The sequence below is a fragment of the Rhamphochromis sp. 'chilingali' genome (assembly GCF_963969265.1).
Source record: "Rhamphochromis sp. 'chilingali' genome assembly, chromosome: 6".
Taxonomy (NCBI): domain Eukaryota; kingdom Metazoa; phylum Chordata; class Actinopteri; order Cichliformes; family Cichlidae; genus Rhamphochromis; species Rhamphochromis sp. 'chilingali'.
Window position 1 is genome coordinate 20,208,119 of NC_137933.1, and position 13,377 is coordinate 20,221,495.

Here is a 13,377-nt window from a genome sequence, read left to right on the forward strand (position 1 = left end):
TTCTCAGCATTAAGCCATGCTGCTGCTCACTGATCATCATCTCTCTTCTTAAACTAACTCTTTCCTACATCTTTATGATATGGCTCTTCAACTTTATCCCTGTGCAGTTACTACAGCTCCGTACATCATCTTGAAAACTGGCATCAGCACACTTCCTCTCTGATCTTCTTCTTCTTTAGTGTTCAGCCTTACATACAACTCACATTTAGCCTTTTCCTTTTCAACTCAGTTTTTGCCGTATCTATACCCTCTCTGTGCTTGTGTCTCAGATTATCTCACTTTTTCTTTGTTAACATCCTCCTTTGAATAGTTTCATGTACTTGTTCTTTTCACCTCCATTCTTATATGTTACTCCGTGCTCCTCCTCTTCTTGAAGCACATTTTCACCAAGCTTTCCAAGCTCCTTAGACTTTTCACCACAGCCTTTTCCATCCTTTTCACGAAATCCACTACTATCTATCGTTCTGCATTTGTCTCTTCAGTATCATACCAACCTAACACTTCCTAATCCTTTCTGTTATCTTCACTTTCATGAACTTTGGAGACTGCTCCAATCACCACTCTCTCCCCCCGGGGACACTCTCTACCGCTTCATCCAGCTTACTCCAGAAGTCCTCTTTCTCTTCTTACTGACATCCAGCCTGTGTGGCATGCCTCAAACCCATGATTTTGTGAATCAGCCAGCTCTCTCTTTGACAGCCACAGTCCTGAAATTAAATGTTACTCCACACTTCTGCCTTTCGTTCTCTCTTGTTACCTCCTAACAGACCTTTTTTGTCTATGCTATACTAAAGCTACCATCAGCGGCTCGTTTATTCACAAGGGTTGCCACATCGTGTAGCTATGCATGTTTGATTTGGCAACGTTTTCACACCAGATGCCCTTCCTGATGCACCCCAAAGGGATTTGTGTCTACAAAAGGTTTATACTATATTACACTAACTATATTGTACTATACTCTAATCTGGTGCTTTTATGCATCTCATGTACACAGTTCTCTTCTCTTGCATGAGCTCTAAATTACTGTATTTGACTGAAGGACATTTTAACGCCTACATGTTATTGATATTAATTATAGCTCAGCCATTGTGGGGAGCTGTTGGCTCTTGAGACACCAGGTGCTGTGGTAACTTTATATTTACATATTGCAGATTACAGTAGTAAATGTTGCAGTTTGGCTACTCCCATAATGCCAATGGCCATCGTAACTAGAATGCAACTGTGAGACCAACACACAGACGCTGAGCACTTTAAATGAAAAATAACTCTCAAAGTGTTTTTCTCTGGCCCACGATGAAGCTTCAACAGTACAAGGTCAATACAATATGCCATAAAACACAGTTTCTAAATATCTAATTTCACACATTATACATATTTAAATCTGCTACCCTCAGTAACACATTACATATGTTAATATTTCACATACAGGAGCATCTATCTATGACAAAATTTGCCTTTGACATACTTGATTCTGACATGATAAATAAATTTCGTTCCTATTTTCTCAGTTAAAAAAGGATGTGTGTGGAAACGGAGAAGTCAGTGAGCATTTCATAGGTCTTCTTTAGACAGTTTGCTAAAAAATGTTTTATGAAAATGAAAAGCAAATAGAGAACAAATGAACAGAGGACTACATTGCCCACTCAGTGATATAACATAAAAATTGTAGTTGTGTAACTTTCAACATAGTGGGTTCTTTATACCCTCTATGAACAGGGGAACTGGTGGCTGCGGTGTGTCAGTACACACAGGCAGATATAAGTACTTGGTGACAAGTGACTTCACCTCCCCAGCCCCATATTAACCTCATAGTTCCTCATAGTTGAACGATTATCTTTTCAGTTGTAATGAGAGATGTCACTTAATCTGTGTGTCTAACACAATTCAACTTTATATAGACTTTGTGTTTCTTCTTCTTTGTGTTTTATCTCCAGTGTTTGCCCAAATCACATCACAATTATCTTTGCAAGAAGCACAATACAGATAAGGTGACGGACAATTTATTAACTTTGTACATGCGATTTGTAATTGTAACATACAGCGTTTCATATACGGTCTTCTAAACCATGATATGAAACCTAATATTCTGTTTTAAATATATTTTTTAAAAATCCAGTTTAAATATATACAAACAGTAGTAAAAACATTACAAGAGAACTTGTACATGTTCAACATGACAAAGAAGTTGAATGTCATTGCTGTGGTTGAATGACATGAAGCAGAATTTAGTTTTGAAAATATATCAGATATTTCCAAACAGAATATGAACGTCTATGTGTGCACCCCCACTTAAAACTGCATAGGGGGATGTCAACATGCCTACATCCACCCCACCCAAGAGAGGGCTCTGTTTCTTTTCCTTAATGCTTTTAAACAGGCAGCGAACAAGTCAAATCCCTCTCATACCAGGAGTTCGAAGAAAAGAGTCATATAGCTGCTGCTTGTACATTTAATATGAAGCTACAAAACAAAAGCAGACGTAACCTGCTGGAACTCATTGCTCCAGATTCCAAATAGCTGAAAAACAATAATCCCAGCTTGCTTTTACATTTCAGAGATGCAATGTTTATCAGAAAGTTCATCTGACTGACTTTAGTACCTTTGAAAAGAAGCACTCAATCTGTTTACCCATGGATTTAAAGTCTTAATGTAAAAGCCATGTATTTTTTTTCACATTTCTGTTGCGTACACAGGAAAACTATTATACTTTCTATCAAAAAGACACAATAAACCAAAATGACAAAAAAGAAATTCTACAAGAAAAATTAAGAACAAAGATTTATGAATGTGTTTGAAAATGATGTTGTAGAGTTTGATGATCGTAGATGATTGTTCCCCGTGGCTGGTAGTGGTTTTTGTGGTTTAAGAGGTGAAGTTCAACTTTATGGTTGTTTTGTACATGTTGTTTGTCTGTATTTCATTCACAAGAGTTAGGCGTCAGACAAGAGTTGCCTGCAGTTTTTGAGAGACTGAGCTAAAGTCATTAAACTGTATTACTTTAAGCCTGAAATAAACTTTAATCTGTAATAAACTGCACACTTTAAAGCTATTTTGACTAAAATGGCCCAAGGGTAGTTGTAATTAGGAATTCTTTCTAGTTCCTGATATTGACTTTGTCTGTTAGGTGTGTGTATCAAAGGTCTCTCTAAACCATGGTATCACATGACTTTCACTTCCAACTCTGGCCACCTCAACAAGGAACACCAGCAATAACACCTTTTCAAAAGTACTCATTCACAAATATCTATACACATTTACAAACAGCGTGTTACACATAACCGTGTTCGGCCCTGACTTTATTTTCATTGTGATCATTTGGAGTATTTTGTCTTCCAAATATTTCAGACAGACAAGCCAAACTGAGCTTTCTATGGTGATTCTTCTGTACTTATTAAACGGTCCCCCAGCATGTCTTAGAAGGAAGATTGTGGTCCATAGCTTTATGCTGCATTTACTAGTACCTTCAAAGACCCGGTCACACTGTGCAGCAGTACTCATCAGGAAGACTGATTAAATCTATACTTTTCATTATTCAGTGCTAGTATTTGAGCATTCCTCCTGCCTATATGTATGCTTTTCTGTCTAGATGACTCTTGCCCAGCACCTCATCACTAAACTGGTACGTCAGCTTCTTTTTGATCTTTTTCACCTCTCCGGTTTTGCCATAGTTGCGCAGAGCACGAGCCATCTTCTGGTAGGTCATTTTCTTGCGGTTTCCCTTCTGGATTCCCCAGCGGTGTGCGAGAGCCTCCTTGTGTTTGGAAGAAAACTGGAATGTCCCTTTATCTCTGTCCACCCACCAGATACTGTCCTTCATGTCGCCGTTCCTTAAAAGGTCCAACAGAAACTGGTACAAGCGGATCTTCTTTTTATTACCTTTGGAAACAAGAGAGTTGCATCATTAGAAGTGACATATTATAATTTTTTTGTTTTACTTACAGATTAGAAAATCATATATATATATATATATATATATATATATATATATATATATATATATATATATATATATATGTGTGTGTGTGTGTGTGTGTGTGTGTGTGTGAATATAAATCATAAAAGATTAAATAAAGAAATGTATAACTTTATACAAATTACACAAAGTCAAAGATCGGTCACTGAGAAAATTAGAACTAAAATTGTTTCAGCAGAGCAGTAGTTGATTTTACAATATCTGTTTTATGTGTGTCAACGTTACACGGCGTACAGTGCAACACTGCAATGACTTTGCACGAAAACGCTTTTAAGTTCTTAGAAGCAATGGAAAATGTTTTTCCTGCAGATATAGCCGTCCATGATTCATCATATTTTTTACACAATCATTCTGTTGTAATGAAATGAACCTAGCTTGACGCACAGTTAACTGTATCTGAAGTAGGTTAACCAATGCTTAGATGTCACATTAACGATGCAGGAGGTCGTTCGTTAATTTATATCACTTTACACATGGCTGCCTGTAGCCATACAACAAAACTGAGGACAATTGACTTCTGTACACATCAAAAGCAAGATAAAGACACTGTTCATGCTGTATGTTATATGGGAACACAACACATATCTTTTTCTAATATCATCATACTGTAGTTTTTTGAGACATTTAAAAATCATTCGTTTGCACTCTAAGATTATTGTGACTAATTTGTTAACAAAATAATTAAATAAAAATCTAATTTATAGTTTAAAAGAGTTATTTTTACAGCCACCTGATCGGGAGTGTAGGTGACAATTACACATGCGACCAAACTATTTACTCCTTGGACAAAATGTCTCTATAGTCAGAGAAATATGGCGTTTTTGTTTTTTTTTCTCCTTTCACTTCCACTCATACACAATCCAAAACTAAAGGAACTCTGTAAAGCCGATGGGGGGGGGGGGGGGGGGGGGGGGGGGGGGGGAGCATTTTACATGGTACCAGTTTAGTATGACGCACATTCACTTCCACTGAAATCCTCACCTCGGTGCTTGGTTTAAAAGAAAAAAATTCCCCCAAACAAAACAAAACACTGCATAAAGCATAAGCCACTTGACTACAGGTACTACTGACACTGGGCACCAGACACTACTCAGGTTCTGTCACATCCTAAATAATATAAAAGAGGAAGTGCACACTACTTTTGGTTAAGCCAGAGAACAATGGTCAACTGTGAAAGGATTTGGACATGATCCAGAACGTCCACTGACACTGAGACTCTGACTCTGGTGTGTGAGTCAATCCTGCTGTGTTGGAAAAAATGCCTATTCAACAAACATGCTGCTGTCTACCACTTTTATACAGAACTTGGTCACAGCAGAAAAAAATGCCCCAAAGACTGACAGATCTCTGTAGATACCTCATTAGAAGGCCAGCGAGGTAGCAAGCTTTCCCACTCTACACACTGCATGTTTTCCAAAATCCAGTGTAGAGAGACAGAAACTTTTAACCGAACTGAACTGAATTGACCTGTTTTCAGAGTACCCCACCTCTTGCCTAGTGACAGCTGTGATAGGCTTGGTGGACGGATGAATGAGTTGAACTGAATTCCATTCTTGGAGACCAAATTCATGATAATTCATAACAGAAAAGAAAACCTCACTGTCTTTTTGTGGCCAATTTCCGGAGAAGATGCAAGACCAGCAGTTGTTGTGCAACGTGTAGCTGATCCTAAAAGCGCAATTTAATTTGTCAGCAGAACACAAAGCTGACATGTCTTATTGACAAATGTCCACTATCCAAGTGCACAGAAAGCAAAACTCATCCGTAAGTCAGACAGAGACTCTTGAAGCACCTCTGATTCATGCATGACCTAAAACGCAACAAATAAACATGCCCCTTGTCTTGGTCAACGCATTCATAGAGGAACTTGGACCACGTCCACATGGTGTTTATACAGATGGTAAATGGTAAATGGCCTGTATTTATATAGCGCTTTACTAGTCCCTAAGGACCCCAAAGCGCGTCACATATCCAGTCATCCACCCATTCACGCACACATTCACACACTGGTGATGGCAAGCTACATTGTAGCCACAGCCACCCTGGGGCACACTGACAGAGGCGAGGCTGCCGGACACTGGCGCCACCAGGCCCTCTGACCACCACCAGTAGGCAACGGGTGAAGTGTCTTGCCCAAGGACACAACGACCGAGACTGTCCAAGCCGGGGCTCGAACTGGCAACCTTCCGATTACAAGGCAAACTCCCAACTCTTGAGCCACGATCAGATATTATAGAAAGTTCCTTTAGTTTCCAGGACTCAAGAACCTAAAGAAAGAGTATTGACGTAGAACTTCTAGATATACAACGACCTGAGAATCTTAAGAGTGAGACTATGAATGTGAACACGGTCAGAACAGTTGGTGCTTCCTAAAGTATCCATGCTAACTGCCACAGACTGAGTACAACAAATCTAGTTCCTTACCCAGCTCTCCTGTTGGGATATAAGAAACTCGATCTCTCAAGCACTCCTCATCAGACACCTCCAGTGGCGGACTTCGTGCCCCATGGTCCTCTTCATCAGAGCTGCGCTGGGATATATGCGGTGGATACAAGGTCCGAGGGAAGAACGTTACCTGTAGCATACAAATCAAAGTTAGTTTTAAATAAAATGTTTGCAATGATTTAACTTGTAGACTATCTATTAAATTATTTTCATCTCCAGGTTTCCCCTGAGTTGAAGTGAAACAATAATAATAATAATGAAATAATGATGTATCATTTCATAGAAAAGAGCTTCTTCTTGCGAATGATTTTAAATAATGTTTAGCACCAAAGATGGATAAAGAATGCAAAATTGCACTTAGCATTTATTGGTAAAAAAAAAAAAAGTATACAGTACAGTACTTTCTACAAGCTGATGCAATAAAGAGCAGTTTGTAAAGCAGTTCAACTAAACTCTGCTGTAACTAAATGTGACATTTAGATACTGCCATGTTCAGAGTGGTCCAATCCAACTACCAAGGGCTACAGAACTTAATGATGTAATCCATCTTTTAATTTGTATTTGTAGCTGTACTTAATTTCCTAAGAGGTCTGCCGTTTTAATTGAGAAAAGAAATTTTCCTTGCAATGTAAAATTTTTTCAAGTATGGTATTTAGCCTTTATCTGGTTTTTTCAGACACAGTTTCACACGTTTTATTTATTTAAGTATGTATGCATCTATTTATCTATTTCATGTATGTATGTGTGCATGGGTTTAGTTCTAATATCATTTTTAAGCCGCATGTTTGACAGCTAAAGACTTTTGGAAAGTTTTAAACTACGTTACTAATATAAAGTGCAGACAGAGATGATGGTGCCACTCTCAAATGCACTCTGTGACCACTTTATCAGAAACGCCCGTGAAATCTAAAGCCATCCGACAGCTCTACCATAAGTATGAAAACTGAGGTCCTGAGTGGGTAGTGCTGCAAGACCACAACATATTACACTTTTAACGGTATAGCATTTCACTGCAACATTAGAATTGTCATCTTCACAATGCCGATGCATAAGCTTGGCAAAAGTATAATTCATTGCACAGCTATTCGCTATGGTCGTTGGGTACTGTTGTACTGTACTCTATATCAAACACATACAGTGAAGTGTGGGTTTCCACTAAGATGTTCTCACTGCAAGTGAAAGCGTAAAACAAAGTTTCTCTCTGCATGAGCTGTGATGTGTGGATGCTCCTGTGCGTGTGACAGGCAATAGCTGTCAATGTATTCATAACATCTTTTGAGGCAACGGTCGGTACGGATACCTAAATGTGAATTTCCATGTGCGAACAGTGGTTTTCACATTGTACTTTCCTGTTACACTTAAATTTCTGTATCAACACCTTATCTCGCTCTGTCTCTTTTTTTTCCAAGCACACAAACATTTTCCTCTCGTAAAAAATGGCAGATGTTTTTTTAAAAGGGAAATTTCACTCGCTAACAAGTGAAAACCGTCATGTGACCTATAGGCACACATGCTCTGTGAGGGTTTTTTTTGTGTGATTGCTAACAGCAAAAGCACAAGTTGCTCTTTATGAGGTGAGTATTTTGGTGAAGTTTAAGGTTAATCAAAAGATGTTTTACAACATGAAAAATCCCTTATGCTTTTATGCTACACGTCAGCTGTATCTGCTTGTTTCAGGACTTTACGTCTTCACACTACTGAGTGAAATGTTTATTGTTATAACATCTCTGGACTTAACATCACCTAAAATAGGGAACATGAACTTTGCATGTAGCCATAAATGTCACTATACATGGTACATACATGGTAAGATTTGGGGAAAGTCTCTGATCTTCATCAAAACAAGTCCTTTTTATTGTGATGCACATGATCTCACATGTGCTGAAGATTGAATGTAGAATTTTTGTGGGTTTTTTTCTCCTTTGAAACATGTGAATATACAAGAAAACAGGCACACATGCACACGCTTGCATAACACAAGTTCATACTGAGGTAGGCAACAAAATGTATGGGGTTTGAAACTGACGACGCTGAAGCGGTTAGACGTACTGTTTTCCAAAACCAGAGATCTCTGTTCTAGTTCACTGGTTCATAACTGGAGGTTTGAAGCATGCAGATGTGACTTTGAGTTTAGCTGAGTCTACAGAGCCTATTCAAAGTAATTTTTCCTTTAACACTGGGAAGAAAGAAGAAAAAAGCACTAAAATAAAAGTGTTTCTTGTAACTCAAAAGATTCACTTCCTGATTTTTGTAACAGGACCTTAAAGGGCCTCAAGGTCCCGAAATCTTCTCTGTGATTTCAATAACAGCCTCGAATTATGTAGATTCTGAAGATGTCTGCATAGAAGTAAAAATATATGGTGCACTGTAGCAAAATCGGCTTATGTGTCAATCAGCTGACAGATATCAGTTTCTAGTGAATGCTTTTTCCACTCCACCACAGAGAGCAGAGTATAGTTATGCTTCATACTTGCACAGTTGAATAGTGTAAATGTCAGTGGCTTTAAATAGATTAAAAAAAAATAACATCAAAGTAGTTTAATGTGTTATCATACTCACTGGTGGGTAAATGTTTGATTTCAAATAACTCATTTCGAGTAGTTGATGATGATGCACTGAAAGCCTTAGTTTAAAGAATGCACACTGCAGACCAACAGTTTAAAGCTTGCTGGCAGCACTTGTTCTTTTTAACAGTTTCATTTGCACTTAATTATTCCCTTTAGTAGTCAGCATCACTGTCATTTTAGCCTCTGACTACTAATGACTGCTTGTGTTTTGTGGGTTTGAGGACTTACTGGTTGCTGTAACACATGGGAATGAGCCGCTAGATTTGGATCAAGCAGGTTTTCAGCTTCGTATCGTAGAGTGTCGTGTCGTAAGAGCCCAGATGGGTGGAGAGCCTGCACATTCTGGAGCTCTGTGAAGTTGCTCTCTTGGAGGTTTTCAAACTCTGCAGGGTGCACATGAGGGTGAGCATGGTAGTCCCAGTGTTCTAAATAGAGATGGTGAAAAACAGCATAATGGCCACAACCTTTTCTCTTCTTTTTGTACAGTAATAACTATTTTTGCTACCGCAGAATTTGTAACATGTGAAATTAGAAAAAATGGAAAGAAATTAAACCCATTCAGACTGATTTTTAGACAAATCTAAACTCGGAAAAAAGTCTGTACAAATGCACAAATGACAGTGGAGACATAATAAAAGCCACAATGTATTTCTGTGAAAATCCATATTTGGAGATATTTAAAGAATTTAAACAAACAACAAGTGGAAAACTGGCTTTCTGAAAGTGCCTGAGTTTGCATCAACAGTGTGAAATGAATAAAAGAGAATTCAGCATGAAGCTCTTTCCTGTTTGTTGCCACACTAGCATTATTACCACAGCCACTGACTGTCTTTAATTTGCAATTTTCTTTTTTACAAATTTTCCCTAGTTGTTTTATTTTTAAAACTTATTTAGTTGTTTAGAAAAAAAAAACAAAAGATAGATAAGCTAGCTTGAAAAGTACAAGTTTTTTTTTAAGTGTTAACACTGCAAATATGCAAATATTTTAAATGCAAAGTGCAGTCTTATCACTAATAAACAAAAATAGTTAAAAAAGCATGTCCCATGTCAACTCTAGCACTACAACAGTAATTAATATCTATTACCTTGATCGGTATATATGAATTTAAACATTTCTGGGTGTAGATAAAGATTTGACATCTTTCGACGCCAGGTTAGAGCACATCAAAATGACAAGTGATGCCTTCACAGCCAGCCCAGTGTCAACTTGTTTTAGTGCAACATTCAAAACAGTTGATTACAAGAGAAAGTAAAGCACCTTTCTTATATTAACAAAACCCCATGGGGCGAAAGTTGTTCTATGTCTGTAGTTATAGCGGCAAAAAAGAAATGGCATCTGTTTCCTGTGTTCCAGTGTGCTCCAGCTGCACACACTGCAGTCTTTTTATGTACAACAAACCAGAAAAGTCTGCGTTACCACATTAAGCCATGGCCAAAGTTTTTTTTTGAAGGATGACTAAAATATGTTTAATATCAATCTTTTTATATATTTAAAAATACAGTTTAGTTAATGACATCAGTATCTTTAAATACAATCTCCATGCATTGTTTTTTATTTTAAAATTATTTACATTTAAATATCACCGAGTGGATTTTCACAGTCCAAACTTTTTTTCATCATTAATTTACATTAAATTTCTTTAAACAGTAAAAGATTAGAAAAAATCAACGTTGAAGTAAAACTCACCTGCCTGGCTTTCTGGATCTAGGACATAAGGATATGAATATTCTGGAATTTGATGTCTGTAGATCTCAGGGTCGTAAATTTCATCTGTGTGCTGCTGGAACAACAAAAGCAACAACAACAAAATGTATATATCATTAATGAAAAGCGTTAAGTCAATGGTGTATGTGGACTATGCAGAAAATATATTCCTTATCTGCATTTTATCCAATGGATTTGTAAATTATTTGTAACATTTTAAACACCCGTTTAAGTCGCCTGTAAATGTATACACATTTAAATTAGCTTCAAGTGTTGCTACAATAATGACGATTTCTTTTCTCTTCTTTGTCCTACAGTTCTGAAACTCTCAGAACTTTTGAGTTTCAATTTCATGTACCTCATCGTATAATACACTCTTAGAGTTTGTAAGCCCTGTATTCAAATTGTAGTAGAAACCACATTAACTCATCTAATTTTAAAAAAAAATGTATGTCATCCATTCTTAAGAGTGTTTCTCTGTTTAGTCCTGCGGTAAAAAAGGACTAGTCTGTCAGCTCTGTTTAAGTTTCAAAGTCTAGAAAGTCTCCTCGGAGTTTAGATATTTGTAATAAAAGAAATTATACTTACAGGCTGAATGAGATAGCTCTCCATTCTGTATGGATGGAACATGGATACCTCTTATCCAGGACCGACTCTCAGATGCTTTGCTGGTAAAATGCTCTCTCAACCTTTCAAAACTTTTGCGGCACCATTGCACAATGTTTCAAAATTTCCTCTCAGTCAACGAAAACCAAAAAATGTCTCCCTCTCTTATTGTATAGCACAAGCTTATAACACTTACTGCTCAAACAGGCCTTTCAACTGCATCAGATAAAATTAAATAAACAAGGCCCACTGTTTAACTGTAAAATGAAAAAGGAACTTTTGACTTCTGTAAATTTAGTGTGGGTGGGAGCAATAGAGTGTGTCTGCAAAAGGTTCCTGGCCATTTGATGATTTGTCAGGGGAGACCATGAAACTTCACATTTATCAGGGTCTATATGCTGTCCCATGCCTTGGTAGCCAATCATCATCGAGGGCTTTCCTCACTGTCAGTTTCTCCCCCCATCAAGTGTGAGGTGATAAATGTGGGCAACAGCGTTTAACGTGTTGTTGTTTGTGCTCTTTGTCAATGTCTGCGCTTTTACAACGTGTCATATTTAAGCAGATGGACTAGTATATATAAACATTTATGTTTTAAAATTCTTTCTGCACATTATAATGCATTTTTAAATCATGTAGATTTAAAATAAACATTGCTATTTTTTTCACAATTGCTACATCATGTTTTGTTTTTAAGCTTTAAAATCAACCCTTGAAATGATGTCAACTATCCCTTGCAGTTTACAAATAGACAACAACATGTTATAAAGCATGTATTACATGGCTATATGGTGCTTATAAATGCTCAGCTGCTTTGTCTCAAGGGCTCAAGTAAAAATTCCATGCTATTTTACCAACCTTGCTATGTTTAGTATGTAAATGGCAACCATGTGCCTGGATCCTGACTGCGGACCTGAAACCGAGAGACTGAAGGAGTGCTTTGTAGCAAAATGACTACTACATTTGTTTTGGTCATGTAAACAGTGGCTTGCTGAGGAAAATGTGGCCCCTACACACAACACACACGCATGCAATGCACAGCTGTGAGATAAGATGAAGGTACAGTGTCTGTGCTGTAACCTCACCGAGGCAAATGGAGATTGTGATTATCACACAGAGAAGAATAATTCCTGAGGGGGAAGTGAGTACCTCTGTTGCCAAACAGTAATGACAGTCTATGAAACTGAGAAAACACCTGTTTGTTTTTAATTCAGTAATGCATTGTTATGCCATATATTAAACTAATTCTTTTGGCCAACATGTTCAATGTTTAGGAAGACATCGGGCTGCCATCAAATTTAGATGTTAGATGATCGACCATATATATATATATATATATATGTATGTATGTACGTATGTATGTATATATATATATATATATATATATATATATATATATATATATATATATATATATATATATATATTAAAAAAACACCTGATTATTAATGTTTAGCCCGCTTTCACCCTAACAGAACAGCTTTGACCTCTTCTCTTGGAGTGCAGTGAGATGACGGTGGATCCTCTCGGTCGTGAGCATTGAGGTGTGGGTCCTCAGTGAATCAGGTTTGTTCCAGCACATCCCACAGATTCCTATCTAGATATCAATCTGGAGTATTCTCTGAAGTTGTAGAGCATGTTTTTTGCAGTATGGCAGGCTTATCGCCACTGCCTCCCAGGTCTGTCATGGCAATGGTCTGCCTTTTCTTTACCTTTAGGTGGATGGTACATGTCAGAGTCTCATCCTCATGATTCCAAGGGCCCAAAAATATTGAGATGTAACAGGATGATTTTATTCACCTCACCTATCAGTGGTTTTAATGTTGTGGCTGAGTGTTGTAGCTGCATTGGTTGCCAGTTTCGAAACATATCATGTCAACTGTAACATCTGAAAATAAATGCGTATTTCCCAGATGTTGAAATATCTGATAAATAATACAGTAACAGTGTAGCATAAATCTGAGTGCATATTGTTAGACCTGCCTGCTTAAGAGGAAGAATGCAGTATTGTGATAAGGCATTGTGCTGAAAATAAAGTCCGGCATAGGATCAAAACACCGAGTTTATCTTTATCTTCGAACACA

The 13,377-nt window shown here is 37.5% G+C and overlaps 1 protein-coding gene across 4 annotated transcripts; it reads right to left on the minus strand.

Annotated features, from left to right (window-relative positions):
• Positions 1–1,800: 1,800 nt before the first annotated feature.
• On the minus strand, positions 1,801–11,637 carry spi1b (Spi-1 proto-oncogene b). 4 transcript variants are annotated; one of them, XM_080885211.1, is made up of 5 exons: positions 11,279–11,637; positions 10,673–10,763; positions 9,214–9,368; positions 6,398–6,548; positions 1,801–3,876 (listed from the first exon to the last, which is right to left on the minus strand). In XM_080885211.1, exons 1-5 carry the CDS (start codon positions 11,318–11,320, stop codon positions 3,563–3,565), a joined length of 753 nt encoding a protein of 250 aa, XP_080741337.1. In that variant the 5' UTR covers positions 11,321–11,637; the 3' UTR covers positions 1,801–3,562. The 4 variants fall into 4 exon arrangements, with proteins under 4 accessions (XP_080741337.1, XP_080741336.1, XP_080741335.1 ...); XM_080885210.1 differs by having other exon boundaries at positions 10,673–10,766; XM_080885209.1 differs by having other exon boundaries at positions 1,802–3,876; positions 9,214–9,410.
• Between the last annotated feature and the right edge of the window lie 1,740 nt (positions 11,638–13,377).